The sequence below is a fragment of the Dromaius novaehollandiae genome, chromosome 5 (assembly GCF_036370855.1).
Source record: "Dromaius novaehollandiae isolate bDroNov1 chromosome 5, bDroNov1.hap1, whole genome shotgun sequence".
Classification (NCBI taxonomy): domain Eukaryota; kingdom Metazoa; phylum Chordata; class Aves; order Casuariiformes; family Dromaiidae; genus Dromaius; species Dromaius novaehollandiae.
Window position 1 is genome coordinate 5,232,275 of NC_088102.1, and position 21,288 is coordinate 5,253,562.

A 21,288-nucleotide genomic window follows, 5' to 3' on the forward strand; every position below is an offset into this window, starting at 1 on the left:
TAATAGATGAACATCAATATGGTCTACGTCTGGAGGACACTGGGTCAGATGGTTGGCTCCTGTTCAGGGGCTATGAAACACAAAGGAACCTCACAGATACGTCAGTAAGCAAGTGCCCACCAGAGCCAGCTTCTCTACTAAACCTCACCGAAGCAAAAAATGAAGCTTAATCCACACTGCCTGGCCAAGACAGACTGCTTTGTCCAAAACCTGGATCGGAGGTAGGTGCAACCCTTTCCACACACCACTTTATACTGAATACTCATGTTAATAATTCATCACGCGACTTTCAGTAGCACCTTTGTTGTAGCAGTAACTTACAGATCCTTCACAAGCTCAAATGATCCTTATATGCATCGTCCCCTGAATTACTGCAAGCCGTTTGACTGCAAATGTGTTCTCTGGCACCAATCAGTGGATCATTGACCTTAACAGGATGGCTACACCATCAATATACATCTGAAGTAGAGACATGAGCAACTTGGTATTGAGCAATTAATTTCACACGTAAAAATGCATACATCAGTGGCTGTGCAAAGTAGAGATCTCAAAGGCCCTCAGAGGGTTTGTAGAGGAAATATAGCTTGCCTGATAGAGAGAAAAGGTGCCTGAGTGCAGAGGCTCTCTGTACTCAGGTGTTGTGGATGAACAAATAGATCCCAACTACTTTGCACAAAAAGATAAAACGAGGCACAAAACTATGGCCACAAATGGAGTCACAGGGAAACGATGAAAAACCAACTGATGGAGATTTAACAATCCATGCACATTCCTCCTGCTCCGAGCTGCTCATATGGCCATAAAAATAACCAGCAAACATCCTCTAGCATATATGATACCTTCAAATAGGACTGGCCTTGTCTTCTATGGGTTTCTAGCTATTGAAGATGATCTGTATCATATACAGATGTAATGTTGTGTCCAGGAAAACCCCAGATTGCCAACTGAGGATAGGAGACTCTGCGGGGGGAGGAATGTTCTATATTTCCCTTCTCCCTTCTTTTCCTAAGTAGCTCATGTTGCCCGCAGTTGGATGGGACACTAGGCTAGCTGGACCTCTGATCTGTCCCACTATGACTACTCCAGGCTTTTCCACCAGGAATGTGTGTTTGTGTATGTATAGGCACGTGCATGTGTCTATATCCATTAGAGAATCAGGGCTATGGGAAAAGTTGACTCTACCCTTAGTGCTAGGCCAAAGCTTTTAAGATTCAGTTACTGCTTACCTCTCCCTTCTCCTTTCCAAAAAAAGCTTGATTTATAATTGCAAGATTGGAATAAAATAAAATGGGGGGAGCGGGCCTTTTATTTTCCTTTTGTTTTTTGAGCATTTAGAAAAAGAAATTTTCAAGCCTGTCTCCACAGCAGTGAGCACTTGAAAATGCGATCCCTTAGAGAATTAAGGGCTATAATTTCATATTGTCATCTGACTGTAGAAGCTGTGGCTGTAAGCCAAACAGTAAATGTCACAAAACTCATTGAGAGACTGTGAGGATTGCAACACTAGACCAGGAACCAAAGTCTGTGATTGTCTGGACAGGCAGAGGAAGGGGGAAGGGAAGACTCAAGGGAGGACTGATAGAGGTTCGGATCCCTAAGGAAGGCAGGGGAACTGCGGGTCTCTCTTTGGGACTTTGGGAGAAGGTGGGCACTTCTCTGGGAGGACACACAACTAAGAGCAAATGTGCTTAAAGTCCCGCGGCTACCAGTGCTGTATGGTGGTGTGTGCAGGAGGCCAAAGCGACAGGAGCTACAGGCAACTCAAAGGGATGAAGTGGGGCGTTCACACGAGAGTGAAAATCATTTGCTAAAGCTCTTTTCTAGTCGCACTTTAATTTTTTAGTACTTTTTTAAAAATTCCTTTTAGGAAATGGAAGATAACAAGCCAGATAGGTGGGTTTCATTGGTGTCACACAGGGAGGAATTTCCTAATTTTTATTCACTAAAGAACACCAAAAAGTGGGAAAAAGCTATCGTTACTGCTGCCAGATATAATCACTAGCTCAAAAATCTGAAAACAAACTCATGCAGTAGCTTGACACATAATCAAGGCTCTACATATCCACCACTGTGAAAAGAAAATATACCAAAAAAATTCACTCGTCACAGAAAAACCTGTGCGTTAGTACCTAAGTGACTGTCAAAGTGTCTTTAATGACAGTTCACCTGTTCGTAATTGCACAACAAGCAGATAGCGATGCTTCCTTTCCAGCTAAATCTAGTTTATCTCATCTTCTCAGTAGGGTACATTTGCCATCCCAATGCACTTTGAACCAGTTTTATGATTTTATCTTCATGGCAACAAGCCTCTGCCTTGACAAAGAGCACTTATTAACTAGAGACAGCGTCATTTTCAAAGTGATTTATTTTATGAGGGTTTTGAAATAAATTATCAGTCGGTGATTGGCCATAGGGGAAAAGCATATAAAAGCTTACCACATGCATTGAACATACCATCTGGTAGCCTTTAAAATCTAGCTTCAGGGTGGCTCAGCTAATTCGTCAGAGTGCATGATGTTCACAGTGCACAGTGAAGCATGAATATAAAAGTGGAGTGACATAACCCAGTAAGAAACAGCATTGTAACTGTAACTTCTTATTTTGTAACTTACCGGTCTAGCCCACCATCAAAGGCTGGCATTTCCTTAACTAAAGCTGATTTTGCATTCCATAACTTGAATCTTGTTAAAAAAAATAAAACGAATCCTTTTTATTTTCTGGCCTCGTTCATTATAAAAGGGATGCCTCCGCTATGTTTTGCATTTCCTCATCCTGACCAGCTGATGTAAAAGCAGGAGGTACAAAACCCATACTGTTATTGTTCCTCTGGATATCTTGTTTGTGGTATGCACAGCCTTCTGGGTGTGATAAAGTTCCCTGACTCTGATGTTTGTCACATTTCAAGAGCTCCATTATTATCCCTGAAAAGCACTAAATATGTCTTTTTGGGAAGCCAGGAACTGAAATACAATGAAATATAACTGAAAATCCAATAGGAATGATACAAATTATGCTCCTATATTCCCAGCAACATTAAGGTATATCCTTCAACAGTGTGCTCTTGTATGGTCATGATATTGCTTAGAATACGTAATTCAAAGCCTACTTTAAGTGTTGGCTATTGGTCTTTTCCTCCCAGATTCAGAAAGGCTAAGGCAGACATTTATAGCCGGTTTTGCTGTTAAAAGACAGGAGAGATGTCAACAAACTACAGGGAGCTCCGAGGAGGGCCACTGATGTGAGCACATGACATACGAAAAGAGGCTGAGGAGTTTGGTTTTTTTAGCTAGGAGAAGAGAAGGGGAGGATGGATCTAATTGCTGTTTCCAGCTGCCTAGAGGGTGTTGTAAAGCGCACAGATGCTTCTCAGAGGGACACAGCAAAAGAACAGGCAGCAACAGTCACAAGCTACAGCAGGGAAGTCTGACTAGATGCAAGGAATAAATGCTTCACAAAGATAGTATTGAAGTACTGGGCTGCTCATCCAGAGATGTTGTGAAATCTCCATCTTTGGAGATACTCAAAATTCAACTGGACAAGGTTCAAAGCTAGCCCTGTTCGGAGCGGGAGATTGGACCAGAGGTCCTTTCCAACCCAAATATTTATATGACTCTAAAGAAAAACAAAAGTTGCATATACTTGCAATGTCCTGCAGTGTGGACTTGTGATAAACAACTGCCTTGTTTATTATTACATGTAACCGCCTTTCTGAGTAACTTAAATAGCATCATCACAGGTCGTATCATGGAGGCATGGAAAATAATGCCTCTTACTAATTGGGAGCCAAGTTGCTTCCACGCAGTTTCCATTGACTTCCTTGAGAGCTGCATGCCAGCTCTAAATCTGCTATTTCAACCCTGTTTTTCCATTACGTATTGAGAATGAAGAAGTGTTTTCCAACAGCATGTGTCCAGGGCCAGGTGCTAGGACCCCCGAATTCTTCGGCTTGCACTGACTGGATCAACTGCACACAAATCACATGAAGCTGCATTTGCAGCTCTTTTCACACCCTTTGGTGTATATATGCATGGAGATAAGCAGCACATTTGCCCAAGCAAGCAGAAATCTGCATACACAAACAAATATTTGTATGAAAGGGCACAACCCTTTCTGTATTGGCAGAAAGGGAAATACATTTATTACGGGTCAGATAATCTTAACAGCAAGGTTGGCTGGCAAGGTTATTGATTAAAAGTGCTATCAACGTCCCCGCATGATATGTGAGGTGAGGCATCATAACCTGCCTCAGCTGCATGTCTGCTTGTTAATTAAGACGTCTAATGACCGGACCGTGCAGGAGGAAGCAGCATCGGGGGCACCTGCTGCCGCTGCGGTGCAATGGCAGTCGAGGGCCCTGCAGCAGCCATCCGGGATGGGCAGAAGATGGATTTTGCTGTTATTTGCTTTTTTTTCCAAGCAAGGCCAAGCTAGCAGCGGTGTTTCTACAAGGACCGTCAGTGATCGCCATACTGGCTGCGTACTTGAAAAGACGATTGCGAAAGAGCTGTGAAGTCAGCCCGAATTTTCCACAGGATTTAATTATATTCTGAGTGAGTGGATTAACTGGATTCTGAGTGAGTGGATTCACACCATCACGGGACTGGGTCTGTAGCAAATTGTTTAGGCAGTATGATTTACGCAGATAAATCGCATCAGTAAAAATATTTGTGTTTTCCTGCCTGTCATGGCGTCCGTAACGCTTGGGGCCTGCTGCTGCTCACGGTTTTTCCCTTCCAAAGCAGGCAGGATAACGATGCTGAAAAGCGTGTCATAGTTCGGAGGGGCAGGGCAGGAAAATGAGGGTATATGAGTCGTCATTACCACGACGGTCAGGGGAGGAGAAAGGTAGGGAGGGAGAGGTAGCAGATTTTATTAGAAAACCTGAAAACCTGCCGAGTTTTCAGCTGCGCAAACCATCCTTCAGGTCCAAATGGTCAACGCTAAAATTGGGCATTTTGGGGAACCCCGCCATGTAACTCCGAATAACATTAAGTGGGATTCTGCGCCTGCTGAGGGGAAGATCAGATCGCTAAGAGTGCGGAGAGAGAGGAGTCACTCTCCTCTAAGTGGAAGCACCCCTGGCGGGAGGCAGAAATCGGTTTTGTGAGGTTTTCCCGATTCTCGGTATTCTGAGGCAGAGCCTGGGGGCGGCGGCCGTTGGGGGCGGCGGCCGTTGGGGGCGGCGGCCGTTGGGGGCGGGGCGGGGCCGCTCCCCGCAGCGCTAACGGTCCCCTCTCGCTAGAGGTCGCCGCGGGGTGGCCGGAAGGCGCCACGTGACAGCGGCGCCTCGCTGAGGCGGGGGGAGGGGCGCGTCGTCACGTGACCTCCGGCGGCGCGGGCGGGGAGGGGGCGGTGGCGCCCCCTGAGCGGGGTGGGGCTAAGGGCATACGTGACCTTCCGGCAGGGGGAAGGGAGGGTGCGGGTTGGGTAGTGGGGTGCGTGACGCAGTTCCGCTTCCGCCTGGGCGTCGGGGTGGCGGTGCTGCTGCCGGGCCGGCTGCTGCGGGCCTGCGTCCCCGCCGCGCTCCTCCCTCTGTCCGTCCCTCACAGGTAGCGGCGGCGCCTCCCGCCGGGCCCGGCCGCGGCCCTGAGCGCGCGGGGAGGGGGGGCTCCATCCCTGCGGCTCCCGCCCCGCCGCATCCCCAGGGAGGGAGGGCGGGCGGTGCCGCGCCGCCGCGGCCCTCGGGCCCTGCCCGGCGGCGCGGGGAGGGGGCGGCCGGGGGGAAGTGGCTTCGCGGCAGCGGCGCCGGCCGGGCTCTCCTCCCCCGCGGGGTTTCGTGGCGCAGCGGGGCGCAGCCGGCTGCTGGTGGCCGCCGGGGCTTGGCGGTTGTGCGGGGATGGGAGGACAAATGCCCCTGAAGAGGTTTCCGATTTACTGTGTAATGGTGGTGTTGGCTGTGTCGTCACTGGGTAAAATGTGCTAACTCTCGTTTGTGGTACATCTATAAATGACTACCTGAGTGTACGTGCATGATGTAATCCTCCTTGCTGGAGAAGATCTTGGTCAAGGCACTTTCCATCGTTCATGACACATTTATTTTATGAAATGCAGGATATGTAAGCTGTGCCAAAGAACATGTTGCAAGGTGGGGGAACTGTTTAACAGACAGGTTTTGTCTGTGAGAGAACTCATTGTTTCTAGTGGATCTTTGTGGAAAGCAGCATTGATCAGATGCTATTCAACCTTATTTTCAGTGGATATAAGAAAAAAGAGTGTTGCAACTTAAAAAACCAAAAAACTACAATCCCAAGAACTGTGGATGATGCCAAGATATGTGGTAAATATCAGGCCAATCCTGGAAAGCATTAAGTTCATTCAAACAAAGTGCATCTTAACAGTGCCAAAGCAAGATGGAAAAGGTACAGCCTCCCTCCGTAGAGGTGGCTGATATCCTGAAAAACAGTTATCCTGGCGAAGGAGCTCTATAAAGGAGTAGAAAGGGTGCCTGTTCTTGTTTGTCACTGTTGAGACTAGGACTGGAATCTGGCATGCAATTTTGGCGCTGTTATGTTTTTAAAAGGCACAGTTGGAGAGGCTGTGAAATTGTTGCCCTCAGGGTCAGTTTGCCTAGTTTGTCCACCCCCCCCCTCAAAAATTAAGCTTTTAACTGCTGAGTATGTAGCTTCTGTTGGAGGACAACATAGGTATTCTTTAAATAGCTCTTGCAGCTAGTTCAGGAAGGCTTCTGAAGGTTTAGTAATGGGAAGCTAAAGCTAGAAATTAGAAATAAGGCACACTTTTAAAAATGAGGATAACATGAAAATGGACTCTGTGGCTTTGAAAGGAAGTTTAGATGCAGTTATATGGAAGACATCTTAATTATTGTGGGCTGCTATTGTGGGCTACGTGTCTTTTGCAAGACTCGCAGTGTGGGAGTGGTGTGGACAGGAGAAAGGTTTGATGGTGGAAACTCGCTGGTCTCCATTGGTTTTGTACCACAGCTGGTGGACAAGCAAGCAACCTCAGAAGTGATGCATATTTCACAGTTTTGGGTCACCACATCACAAACAGATGGCCCATTTGAAGTGATTAGGTCCAGTTTGGGAAGTAGCTGTGAAACTGAGTGGCCTGTCATGCATGAAAAACTGAAACAGATTATAATTCCTTCTGGCTTTAAATTTTGCAGCTCTTAACCATTTAAGACCTCTGTTTTGAAGAGTTTTTTTTCTTGTAGTTGATAATCTGTAGCGAATGCACTGACATGCATCACTCTCTGTTGTCATTCTTAATTAAGTCTGTCTTGAAAATGATATGAAAACTGAAACCTACTCCTGCCCTTCTTTCAGTCAAAGTAGGTGTGTGAAGGGGCAAAAAGATCATCACACCTAAAATAGCTACTAATGATCTAATGACTGCTTTTTATTTCCCATCTGTGTATCAGTTGCTTTTATTCTCCAGATGAATAACTGTGCAGGCCAGACTAAATGATCATGCAGTGCACAAGAGCGTCAACCTGGCTTCCAAGAAGGCATTAAAGATAGGGAAGGACAGCGAAAACATGTTGGTGCTTAATGACTGTAGACAGAAGCTGCAGAAATTTGCATATTTTGGAAAACACTTAGAAGCTGTCAAAGATTTGGTCTCTTTTCCATTTTATCAGTATAGCTATGTTGGTAGTTATATTTATGTGGGCAGAAATCTTGTTGTAGATGAGGTTATGCTGGTGGGGAATTAGTCATGTTACAGTAACAAAAGAACCTTTTCTCTGATAGTGGCATGCCACCCAGTGGAAATGCAGCTTATATCAGCGGAGCTGTTGCATTTAGAAAGCATTTTCCTGTACTTGAAAGATGATCTTGTAGACAGGAACTAAATCTGGCACATCAAGTGTTCAAAAAATGTCATGCAATTCAAAAAACCATGAAAGCAGTTGATGCGTAGTTTTGGGTATCTTTAGGAAAAACAAAAGTTTTAAGTGGTTCATTTTAACTGTGGTTGCTAGAGCTTGATGATGAATAAAAGCCAGGGAGGGCATGAGCATGGAGAAAATGTTACTACATCCATCAGTTTTTGTTGGGTTGGACATGATCAGAGAAATGCTTATAGCCTAAAAAGCATTGAACTGTTTTATTTTGGAAACTGAAGGGTTTAGCCTGCTGCATGTAGCACCACGCTTCCAGAAACAGGGTTTTCACAGACCTCTCTGGAAATCACCATGTATTTCAGTTGGCCTTGAATGCTGTTGGTAGAATTGGAGATCATCAGTTCTATATAGCAGGGCTTCTCAACCTTTCTGCAGTGTGGATCCCAACAGGCTTACTTGTCTTAGCTACGTGTTGTTAATTAATTCTCATGAGAAGATCCCAGGTATCCAGGAGTTGATGGACTCTTGTCCAAAGTTTGTGCTATATATTGGTTCTAGGTAGATACAGTAGAAGTCTGTGCGTTAGCCCTCTCATCGCTCTTCAAGATAATGGATGAGAAAGATTTTGCTCCTAGATGCTTTTTTTTCCCAAAAACATTGGCCATCTCTCTCTATCTCACTTCAGCTTGACTTTTCTGGCTATACGTGTTCTCAGAGGTGGCTGAGGAATGGTGGCCTTGAACAGCTGCTCCGGAGCTGGCAGGCTCTGCGCTTCTGGAAAGCGGAGGATGTTTCCAGGCCTTCAGAAAACAAAGGAAATCTTATCTTGCAGCAAAGTGGATGGAAGCAGGACTTCAGTTTTAAGGCTGCCAGTATTGTAACCTTTCAATTCCCTGCTGAGTTGTTTAAGCTCCTGTACCCTTTTTCCACTCACCGCTCTTCACCACTGCCACTCCCAATCTCCAGGAAAGAATAATTTGAAATAGAATTTGGATGTAGCAATGTAAGGTTACATGAATTGGCTGTTCTCTGCACATATTAGTGCCTTTGAGATCTTCTTCAAGAAGAGTGTACAGGAAAAATTAAAGAGAAAATGAAAATCTATTTATATTAACTTTATTTTTTATTTTTATTTTTTAGAGAAGACAGAGTTAACACACCATTGGCTGCATTGTCCTGTGATTTTTGAGCCCCTGCATGACTGGGGGGCTTTAAAGTAGAGTTATTTGGAGGTCTTTTATCTGACAGTATCCCCAGTGAGTCTCAGGGCATGTAAATGCCTGGACAGTACTCGTGTGTGATATTTTTGTAGGATTTTGGTTGAAATTCTTTATATCAGTGCTTAGCAATTTGAATGGCATATGGATTTTAGATTTAAGTACAAATTAGTTGTTCTGGTGCCTTAATGCATCTAACAGTACATTAAATTTTCTTATGAAATGAAGATGGCAGTGCATAGATTAAATGTTAAATGTATGTTAAAAAATGTCCTCGAAGTAGGCTATCCTATCTGTTAGAGGATCCTTGACATGCTTGGCATTGACTCAGTTATGCCAAATGTTGCTCTAGTCTGCTTGCCAAATTGAAAAGGAACTAAACCTCATTACAGGCTATGCTTAGCTACACTTTTTTCCCCAATATTGTCATGCAACAGAATTGTTTCCATAATTTTGATGGCGAAGAAATATTTTGAACTTATCTGTTGACAAATATCAGGGATATTTGTCGATGTTTTGTAAGCAGGCCTGTTTAAACCGTATTATCCACCACTTTGACCTGAATTTACTACTCTCTCACTTCTGTGATGGATCATGGGATTTTTCTTCTGAGCTCTCCTTTAGATTTGTTTCTTTCTTCTTTCTCTCCCTTGCAGCATATGTTTTAACTTCTATGGGCGTCTTTCAGTCTTCTATAGATCTGTTTTTCTTGTTTGGTCTTACCCATGCCTTCTCTTCATCTCCTTCTGCATAAAGAAAGGATGATTCTCTTTGCCTGTTTTGGTGTTGCTTTTTGCTGACCCTTTTTTTGCATGAGAATAAATCTACATGCGCGTTTATGTAAAATTTTTTTAGAATTGTCTCTATATTAATGATTCCTATATTTTTTGGTTTATATCAAATAGCTTCTGTGTTTGTATAAGTGAATTGAACTACAATGCCACTAAAAAGCAAGGACTCAACTTCTGATCAATATTGAGCATGGTTCATTTCAGAAACCAATGAACTGTTTTAACATAAGTGGTTATTTGTTGAAGAGAAATTGAGCTTTTTCTTCCTGGTAGATGCATGCTGCAAACAGATGCATGCTGCAAACAGCGGAGCTCTTCCTGATAAGAGCAGAAAACAGGCTTTCTTGCTCTAGTTTGGTTGCTTTCTCAACTTCAAACAAATGGCCGTTGATGTGAACTGATAAAATACAAAGACTCAAATATCTATGCTTATTTGAAGGAACTACTGATGTTACAAGCTGATGAGGGAGCTTTAACAAGCCTTTGGTTTTATGCATTGAGCTCTGCCATGGCAGTAATTTTGTCTGACCTTTGGGAGTAGATACGTGTTTCTTAAAAGGTTTATCTAAATTATAAGTATAGTTTTGGAAATTCAGTGGGTTTCCACAGGGATCAGGGCTATTCAGTGTAGTCATAAATAACTGGGTAGATGAGATAGATATGCAATGTCTTGCTCGTATGAAGCTACTCAGGAAAATACAGATTAGGTAATAAAATAGCAGATATAATTCAGTGTAGATAAATGGGATGTAATTCAGAGTAGATAAATGTAAAGTGATGCATATAATTTCATATATAAAATGATAGGCTGACCTTTACACTAAGGAATGAAATATTTCCACAAAAGTCAGTTCAGTAGTGATCAAAAAGCAGATTAAACATTAAGAAGTATTAGAAAGGAAATAGAGGACAAACCAGAACATAATTATGAAACTGTATAAATCAGTGGTTCTCCTGCATCTTGAATTTTCTATGTAGCTCTTTCTTGTCCATTCATCTTGAATGATTTAGTAGAATTGGAAAAGCCTCAAAAAGGCAATGAAAATGATCGAAGGTGTGGAATAGTATCTGCACAAGGGCCAATGAAGTAAACTAGATCTCAGCCTGGAGAAGACGCAGCTAAAAGATAGTATGTTAAAAATCTACTGAATAATGAGCAGCATGGGCAGGTAGATAAGAATAGATTGACTGTTTTCCTCAAATACAAGAATAAAGGAGCATCAAATGAAACTAGTAAGATCTCAGTTTAGAGCAAAAAAGGAGGTGCTGCTTTGGTGTAGCAAATAACAGCCCTATGGAGTTCCTCGCCAAAGGATGTGGGTGCAAGAGGAAAATGACATCTTTGTGGGAAATAAATCAATTGAGAGTTATTAAATACATAGAAACTGCCTGCCGCTTAGGAAGTCTCTAAGCTTAGAGTAGCTCGAATATTAGGGCAAGTGAATATTAGGTGCCATGTTCTCGTTCTTCCCAACTGGTCACTGTTGATTTAAAAGTAGTCTTCCCCATCTTTAGATTATTGAGAAGGGAAGTTTTCCTTGGGTTCAGCTGGGCAGTAGTATTTGTAGTCTTGGCTTGCATCTTACATTTTTTTTCCCTCTTCTGATGTTTATATTAATCTTCTGTCTCCCCTAAAATCTTCTGGCTGCATAGGGGCATCTGTACCTATTTTACTTGCTCTTGGTCATCTTTTCAAGAGTTCTTCATCTTTAGTCAGTACTCCTTGTCAGTCTGCTCCTTAGTGACACTGAATGTAACTTCAGGTTAGTGACACTGCCCTTTTATGCGGCCAATAAAGACTGACAAGACCAGTCAGTTTTCATCCTGCCAAAGCTTCGGAAAGCTCCAGGTACCGTGGATGTGGTACTTGGCTTCATGAAAAGATAGCACCTGGCTCATTTGTCCTTGTTTTGAGCATTTAAATGTTGAGTCATTGGAAATTAGGTACTCGTTAATAAGATCTTAGCCATGTCGCTCAGAGTTAAGGTCAGCTTAGCTGAAGTCAGTGCAAGTAAACAACATATAAGAGTATCTACCATCTTTAAAGTGTGTTAAATCCCCTGGAGAATGAAGCTTCAGCAAACCATGGCTCTTTTACTTCTGAAAGAGCATCTGCATGAGGGTTTAACCATGTTTTATCTTAGGTGCATTAGCATCACCTGCAAGCAGTCTGCCTTAACCTTCCTGAGTCCCAGTTAAGGAAGACCTTGAATGCTTTAGAGCCATCACTGTTGGGGTGGGCTGCCTACTTGGTATGAGTATTTGAATTTCTTTTTTCTTTGCTTTGTGACCCACTTACATTATGTGTTGGTGCTGTCTAAGGTGAGACAGGGAGAGGCTGAAGTTTTGCCTTTCTGTAACACCTGTATCAAAGTATTTGGGTAGTCCATATCTGTGTGGGCCTGAGTCATTGAGACAATCATTGCTGAGAGGTGCCCCAGTTAGACATTTGTTACGGTTTGAATGAAACAAATGTAGAATTTGTCTTAGGAGCGCTTGCTTGAAATAAGTCAATTACTTTCAGTGAGTTTCACTTTATTTTACCTTGTTTTTCAGCAAAATGTCTGGAACTGATGATTTCTCGGTAAGTAGTAATTTTGCTTTCCTGAAGATCAGCTAGCTGTGTTATTTCATTCTAAAAGTTGACATACTTTTTCAAGAAGTGGAGCTTAAAGTTGAGAAGTTGTTTTCTTGCTGGTGCAGTTGTGGTGTTTTTCTTTTGGGCAGATATAACAATCTGTGGGCTGCGTATATGAAGCTGCAGGGAGCCCTGAGGGTTCTTTTCTGCTATGATATTAACAGAGCATAGGAGCTGTATTTTAATCATATCAGAATAGCTGTAATGGAAACTTAGAGAAATCTTTTCTCTTTGGATTTGCACTGAAATTTCTTATAGCTCTGTGTCGTAGGTCACCTTTTATCTTTGGCTTGGTAACTGCAGCATGTCAGAATCTCTTGTATCCTAATGATAGAAGCTGCACAAAAATGAACGTAATCATCTTTCTGTGCAGTAACAATTAGGTTTTTTCTCCCAATTTGGTAACGGTAACATATATGCAGTGGATGAGTGTGTGCAGCTGCAAGTCCAGTAGGCAGCTTACATTCTCACCGACACTTTGTCTTCTAGTTGGCAGATGCTTTACCAGATCAGTCACCTGCTAAAACCTCTAAAGTGAGCAGTACGAAGCCTGGTCAGCAGCCTGGTCAGCCGCCACAGGGGTGGCCAGCTTCAAATCCTTGGAACAACCCGAGCGCTCCTCCTACTGGGCCGTCCGGATTGCCGCCGAACACCTCCGCTTCCAGTGTGCCATTCGGACCTCCGCCAACAGGAATGTATCCTTCAATGCCCCCTGGACCGCCTGCTCCATTTCCTCCTCCTCCTACTGGACCCTCTTGCCCTCCTCCTGGTGGTCCGTATCCACCCCCAACTGTGCCAGGTCCTGTCCCACCAGGGCAATATCCTCCGCCAAATATGCCCTTTCCAGAGCTTCCAAGACCTTACGGTGGTCCAACAGAGCCAGCTGCACCTCCTGCTCCTGTTGGGCCATGGGGATCCATGCCCTCTGGAGCATGGGGACCAACAATGGGAGGGCAGTATCCTGCACCTAGCATGCCATATCCACCCCCAGGGCCATATTCCACTCCTACCCAGACTCCAGGGGCTGCGCCAACAGTACCATGGGGTACAGTCCCGCCTGGAACATGGGGACCTTCACCACCAGGTCCATTTCCTCCACCCACAGGATCATATCCAGCTCCAGGACTATATCCTACGCCCCCTAATCCTTTTCAAGTGCCATCTGGTCCTGCTGGTGCTCCATCAATGCCTGGTGGTCCCCATGTGAGTATTTAGCTTGTTCCAAATTTTTCTAAAATGTTATGTGTTTAAGTGTGGAAATTTGGTAGCATAACACCTATTAAAGCAGGTAAGAACTTCCAGCACATCTGTCTGATTTGTGTAGTCAGTGGTATGATGGGAATTTTTCTAACTGAATGCTAAATATACCAGAATGATCAAGTTATATCAAATTTGAGTGTGTCCAAACATCACACTATAGCAGCCTCCCACTAGTTTGAAAGCCATCTCTGAAAGGCAAAAAAAGGGGGTGGAAAGGGCTTCTAGTAATTTCTGAAATAGAAAATAGAAAGTATTCTTGTCTCTGCAGTATAGAGAGTTCCCCTCTAGGGCACAGGGAGGGAGTAATGCATTGTAAAGATGAATTAGTTTTAATTAAGAATGTTTATAACTGCAAATTAACTGCTTTGTGTAAACCCACTATTGACTGTGAATTATTGTCTCTTGCAGCCTTACCGTTGAATACATTCTGGGCAACAAAGTACTGTAGCTTTCCACCTTCATCCACTACTTAGAGATTTTTACAGTTTTTGTTTCCGTAATGTTTGGGGCTATGAAGAACACTTGCCTCTTGTATGTGCATTTGAGGTATGAAGGAGCAATCTGCATAAATTTAACTTGCTCATATGCTGGCATAGTTGTTTGGTTTAATAAAGTGAATTATGAAGAGCAGAAATACAATTAAACCTGTGGTTCTTACTTTGGCAAGTATTCTCCTTGGAAATATGAGAATTGCCAAGTAAGGATTATTTAAAAAAAAAAAAAATCAGGCCCAAGGACATACAAATTGTTAATTCTTAAATTTCCATGAATGCTTTAAGTTTTGTTGCCAGACTTGTGCTGGTCACTGAATGGATGGATAGTCATATTTTGTCTACTTTCAGGTTATTGAAAAATGTCAATAAAAAGTGTATTTCAAGATTCTTGTCAAGAAATGTAATTTTTTGAACATGCTACAGTAATTCAAACTAAGGAGACAGAGCATGTGAACTTGAAGGTTTTCTCAGCATTTTGTATATACTCAAAACAATTGCTCAAGCTGGGACTACAGCAGAGAAGATGCGCATTGAAATACTTGGTCTGACTTGTCTGCACACTGTTCGCATTCACAAACAGGCATTTATGTGCAAATAAAATACCTGGATGTGCAGTTAACTTTGAATCAACAAATGTGAGTTTTATGCATGCAAATGAGGACATAATTTTGCGAGTTCTCATTCTGTGGTGGTTGGAAGTTTGGCTTGGTCTATGTAAAGAGAAACTGATTCCCACTTAAGTAAGGTACTTTCCTATTTCTGACCTGGATTCTAGTCATTGAAAATTTGACTTTGCTGCTGGGCTGTGTAAACTCAGCAGATTTTCAGAGTCCCTGGAAACTGAACTTGAGCTTAAAAGATATTTAAAAGAAAAAAAAAAAAATTAAGTCTGTCAGTTCCCTTCCCCGCAGCTCCTGGTATTTGCATTTAGTTCTATCGGCTACAAAGATCCTTTGTATCGTCGTTATTGCCACAGTTGAGAATAAGCCAGTCTCACTGAGACTCCACTGGATACAGTAATGTGGAGAAGTCCTCTTTTCTCAGCTAGGTGTCTGCATACCTCACCGAGTGAGCTTAATTTGGGAGTAATTGAATGTGTAGAAGCCTGTGCACTGCTGTGCAGCTGTCCCTCTTCTGAAGGGGCACTGCAGTAAGTTTTCATATTCTTGCCATATCCGTGCAAAGAGCATGTCAGGGGTTTATTGCAATGCTAGTTTAGCATTACCGAGACATACACCCGTGTGTCAGTGAGGAGTTCTGGAGTTCCTCGTGGTACTTCATAGCCTAGACTTTGACCATGGAAAGCTTATTTTATCCTCAGCTGAGGATATCCTAACTTAGCCTCTGTAGGTAGAATTAGAAATTTCACTTAACATGGTATCTCATTAGGAAATCTTTGTATCATGGAACTGTGAAAGCAAGTTAATTCTCTTCCCATACCTTATCATGGCTTCCTGTGTGTGTATAACGGACTCCTTAAAACAAGTGGGGTGACCTGGTGGTGATGCTTGTCTTTGCCTTTATGGCAAAGTCCTGCAATATTTTTGCAGCAGAAAGCAGTTCAGCTTAGCTGTGGCTGTTTTAATCTATTGTCATGAAAACTAATAGCAAAGGTACTTTTTAAATATATATTAAGAAGACAATAGCAGAGCTGAACAAAGAATACTTAACATCTCAGCTTAAATCCTAGTGTCTGTGCCCCTAGAAACCAGAACCTGAAAAATGTGCAGAAGTCTTCATTAACCTTAAACAAGCTTCCCTCCTCCCAACAACAGACTTTGCTTAGATCTTGGCAAGACTGATAAGAGTAAATGTGATAGACCACTGACCCCACATCTGCTCAAGTGCTTTTTGATACCTGCAGCCTTAGTTGATAAATCAGTGTAATGGAAAAACATTTATTTCAAATGAATGGATCATGTAGTAGCAGCACTCCAGTTTGAAATTGCACTGGTCGTTGTTTTTGCAGGGAATGGGAAGAGGTAGAAAAGGATAGAGTGAACATAGCAAATAATGAATTTTGGAAAGGGGATTTGTAAAAGTAACTAGACTTCTAGGTTCTTCCTGAAATAGGATTTATTACTGGAATGGTTAGGCTAAAATTCAGTATATATGGGATGTTTTTTCAATGTATATTCGTATTTCTTGAGGTCATGAAAAACTGTTTCATAACCCCTTTGTTTTTGTGAGCAAAGTTCTTTGCATAGCAGTGAAAAGGATATACCTGTTAATCTATTGTGTAAAAACTCAAGTTGTCACTATATACCGTGTAGTAACTTTATCACATGTTATGTCAAGTGTGAGCAACTTCTGGCCTGAAGCTTTTGCAATGGAATTTGTACATTTCTATGCATCATTTGAGTTAAATTGCTGAGAAGTTTGTTTTGACTTGTGCTTTGAGATCGACATACCGCATTTGTTTACAATATGAAATATAAGCAATCACATCTTTAAAGTATAGATTATCACCTGCTGCTGTATTTTCTTTAGATGAAACAAATATTGCTGTATGATAGTGAGAAGCTATAAATACAGGATTTGATATTTTTTTGAAAATGCTGTCACTTTTGTATAAGATTAGACATTAAACGTATTTTCAAGACTTGTGTTTACTGTTTTTCAATTACTGCTTTTGACATGCTTGTGTAGATTTTTTGCCTTGAATGAATAGTAAAAGTAGGACATCCTTGACTTGCAAAGACTGAATATAAAACCAGAATTATTTGACTGCTGTGAGTGTTTTTCCTGTTCCTTTTGTGTGCCTCCGCATAAGGCGTATTAAGTATGGATGCGACCATTGCGATACTGTAGCACGTTAGCCTGAGATACTACCTGTTCACACACCACCTTGTTTGTGAAGGAAAATAAGATCTGTTCTTGCTTATATTAGAGGAGGAATGGGGCTTATTTTTAAATGGGAGGGTGGGTGTTTTGTTCCCCTCTTCTCCCTGGGCTCTGGACAATTCCTGTGCTAGATTGATCCACGAGGATATGGTAAGTGACTTGCAAATCAATGTTTTTATATGGTTATTCCAATTAAAAGCTTGATGGGAAAGGGTGGATAATAGTTTGTGAGAAACTAGGCTTGACAGTGGTCTGAACTCTGAAGTGTGAACACCACTAATCTGGGTATCTATATTCTGTATATTGTGGCTCGCAGAAAGATATGCATTGAGCTGGCCAGCACTGCTCACCTCTCTTCACGCCTTCACCCTTTCAGGAAGGTAAAAATTGCAGTAGTGACCAGTATAATTGGGAAACAGAAAAATCTTTATCAACTTCAAGCTGTAGAAAACAAACTTTTTTAGACCGTGGACCCAAAACACAGTTCTAAGGCCTGTTAATAGTGTAATGCATGACCAGTACCTTGTCTGGACAGTGCTTAGCTGTGGGATTGTCCACACCTCTAGACTGCCTGAGATGAGCGGTCACTTGTCCTTACCAGACAGGCAACTTTTTTCCTCTTGCAGAGGTGAAGACTTGGATGTGTTGATCCAAGAGTGTTAATTGCTTGCTTCCCTGCAGACCTGAATAACTTTAACCAATCTTTTTGCTCTGACAGGTTGTATTTATCTACATAATTCTTAAGGAAGTATTTGCTTTTGAAAAAAATAATGCAGAGGATTTACAAAGCTACATGTGTCCTTGTGTATTACTTGGATCCATGACACAGGCATGTTCTGGTTGACTCCTGTGAAGACGTGTACCCAGGCAAGCCGAGATCCTTCTCAGCACAGGTTGGGTTCACTGACCTGCCTGTACAGAGGAGCATCAGGACTCTCCAAAGAGCAGGGTATTGATAGGAGGGTTGTCCTTAGTCTCTGCATAGCAAGAGGTCACAGGTATCTAAACAAGGGCAAAACTCTGCCTTTTTCATAATAGTAGCTTTCCTCTCCTATTTCAGAAATGAAGCACAAAATGCCAGTCATTAGGATACAGTTCATGTTATCTGTAGATGTCAAACAGCCATTTTTTACCCAGGCAAATAATAGATGAGTATGTTAACTATGATCTAGCAAATCAAGATATGCTAATTTCAACTTTTAATATACACTTCCAATAAATTAGTACATCCTGCAAGATTAACTGTGGCAATAATAAACAAACGTGGTTAGTGCTTAGTCCCAAGACATCTGGAGAAAGAGTACGGGTGGGCTCGGATCCAGGACTGCCCTGCTGTGGGTGCGGGTAGGTACTGGTGAGGCTGAGAGCAGAGCAATGAGCTTGCTTTGTGGGCCTAACCCAAGAGTAGCTGATACCTTGGTCTATGCCCTCATTGTGCGTTAGGAGAGCTCGCATTACTGAAGTTCCTGGTCTGAAGAATAAGGGCTAGATAGGAAATGAAATATTTCGACATCTGTCTTGACTCCAGTTTTCCCAATTACTTTTCTAAGGTAGGTATAGCAGAGGAAATAACTTTAAATCTTCCTCTGCCCTTGCAATTCAGTCGAACTTGAGTTAACTTGATCTAAAAATACTTAAACCACCCCCCTCACCTATCTGCACCCTCCATGTTAGGCTGCTAACAGCGGGTGAAGATTTTTCTCTTTGGGTCGTTGCGGCCTTTCTGAATAGCCCAGGCAATGCTGAAGTCCTGTGCCTGAAGGCAGTGGGATGTTAGAAGCAGGTATGTTGTTTCTGAGGGCTGTGATAGTTCAGTTTGACACATTTTATAATAATGAAAACAGAAGCATGAAGACTTTGTATCTCATTGTGCAGGGGCTCATAAATTATATCTAGATTAAGTGAAAAGGGATAGTCTGTAATAATACAAACAAGGTCAGTTATGTGGTATCACTTTTAAAAGGCTACATGCTAGTTAAATGAGCTATTTCAGAGGTAAATAGAAATACCTGAATTTCTGTCCCCTTTCTAATACGCTCATGGATTTAATTTTGGGTACTAATTCTGTTGTCTTTGCAGAATCTTACCTGCTCTGCAAGTGCATCTTTCTGTGGTACAGATTAGGGGAGTTTCTTGTTTTGTTTTTTAAATAGCACCTAACCCTTAAATTTTCGCATCAAGCTGTGCTGTCAGCCACTCAATTTGTTTCCTGTATTGGTAATGCTGGCTCAAATAGTGTCTCCCCCACCCACTTCCCCAGTTATTTTTAAGCCAGAGAACTTCTCTAATATAATTCGATGTAGACCAACACAGCACTCTACTGAAGGAGGCAGAGCTGCTGCCGAGAGAAATGCAAATCAGACCATGAACTTGGTTAGGAGACTGCTCTTGGGTTAGTCCTGGTCAGGGGGAAGAAGCTCATCTAGAAAATGTTCCCCAGAGGAAACTACTTTTCCACTGACCACAGAGGGGTCCCAGGGAGGATAAGCCACACAAATTATTAAACGTTTTATCTGGGGGGGAGGCTGGGTGGAAGTACTGTGCTTTCTCCTGTCCCTACCTGTTTTCTAGTGACTCTTGGGCGAGAGCTGGGATTCCCAGTGTGAAATGGTGGGAATTACCTAGGTTTAAAGAGAGACTGCTATTCCAGTTGGTATTAGGCTGCAGGGATGTCTTAGTGAACATGCTCTGAACCAAGCACCAGCAAAGCTGACAGTAGTTGCTGTAAAACTGAACAAGGGCATGAACTGAAAAAAGGGATTTAGGCTGGATCTAAGGAGAAGCTCTTTCACTGTGAGGGCAGTGAAGCATTGGAGCGGGTTGCCCAGTGTGGTTGTGCAGCCTCCATCCTTGGAGGTTTTCTAGGCCAGCCTGGACCCTGAGCAACCTGGTCTGACCTCAGAGCTGAGCCTGTCCTGAGCAGGAGGTTGGACTAGAGACCTCCTGAGCTCCCTTCCCACCTCAATTATCCTGTGTTTCTCAGAAATTGTGTCCTACATTTTATTAAAAAACAAACATGGGGTTCATCCTCTCTCAAAACTAAGCCAGAAGGTGGCAAACGACTGCTAATTTCGTTTGCAACTTGCTGCGCTTACTCTGGCTAATTAATGCAGTGTTATTCTGCGGTAGGTTTATGGCTTCTGGTGGAGTTGTTAGGAGCACAGCATGTGCTATCAGGAGGCTCCACTTTACTAAGCTGTTAACAGATCATGAAAAATAAAACCGTATTATTGTGTCTTTTCCCAAGAATGGGCCTAATTTACATTATGTGCAAAGCTTTATATAATGCTTTGAACAAAAGAAATTGTTCTGCATGTCTGGTTGTGGTTTTGAGTCCTGTGCTTTCTGGTAGGTTATTTCTCTGAATTTTCTTCAGCTATAGGGTGATACCCTCCGGTGCAGAGAAGGTGGTAGAATATCCTATTTTAGGTTTGCTTAGAAGTGGGAAGAATTAATGCATTAACATCCCAGTGCTTATTCTCACGGGGTGCAACACTGCGTAAGACTCAAGTTTGTTGGCTGTCCTCAAGGAGAGGCTGTCGGGGTTGATCATCTTGAAAGCTTTTTAAATATAGGCATTCCTGGGTCTCAGCAGCTTCTGCTTTGTACTTTCGTGTTTGGGTTTCAAACCTGATGCTCTCTGCATTTTACCACTTGGAAAGCCAAGCGCCATCGCGTGAGATATCTAGCGTAACTTGGAGCATGTCCACTACTGGATTGGCAGGTTCATCGTCGTAGCTGCCTGCGTGATGCTCCTCTTCGCGATGTCCTCTGGGTGTCTGCGCAAGCCATCAGGGTACACGTTTGCTAAGAAGAGAGAGCAAAAGCTGCTCTCTCCCCACAAGTTTGCTCTAAATGAAAGCTGAATACTGAATAAACGAGCTAGTGGCTCTTGTGCAAAAGTGAAACCTCGTCTTCTCTAGTTTTGCTCTTGTGGTTAGGACTGGTCGTAGGCAGAGCGCTGGTTTTCGCGCCCGAGGAGCTGGTAGCCGCGCGTCCCGGCCCGCCGTGGGCAGCAGAGGGCACTGCCGCTGCGCTGGTAGCCCTCCCGCACCGTCTCTTCTCCTCAAACCTTTCCCGACGGAGAAGTCTGTATCCAGGTTTTATTATTTTGATGCTAAAGTTGCACACTTGATAAATTAGGAAAAGCATTTTACCGACTCACAGCGCTGTTTGGTGGTGGTCGGGGAGAGACCCTGGCTGCTCTCCCGGAGTGGGCGGCAGGAGCTGGACGTTGTGG

General features: G+C 42.9%; 1 protein-coding gene across 1 annotated transcript; it reads left to right on the top strand.

Annotated features, from left to right (window-relative positions):
* The first annotated feature begins 5,368 nt into the window (after positions 1–5,368).
* On the top strand, positions 5,369–16,931 carry MAPK1IP1L (mitogen-activated protein kinase 1 interacting protein 1 like). The gene is made up of 4 exons (XM_026100032.2): positions 5,369–5,549; positions 12,369–12,396; positions 12,940–13,653; positions 14,119–16,931. The coding sequence occupies exons 2-4, from the start codon at positions 12,373–12,375 to the stop codon at positions 14,128–14,130; spliced, it is 750 nt and encodes a 249-aa protein (XP_025955817.1). The 5' UTR covers positions 5,369–5,549; positions 12,369–12,372; the 3' UTR covers positions 14,131–16,931.
* The last annotated feature ends 4,357 nt before the right edge of the window (positions 16,932–21,288 follow it).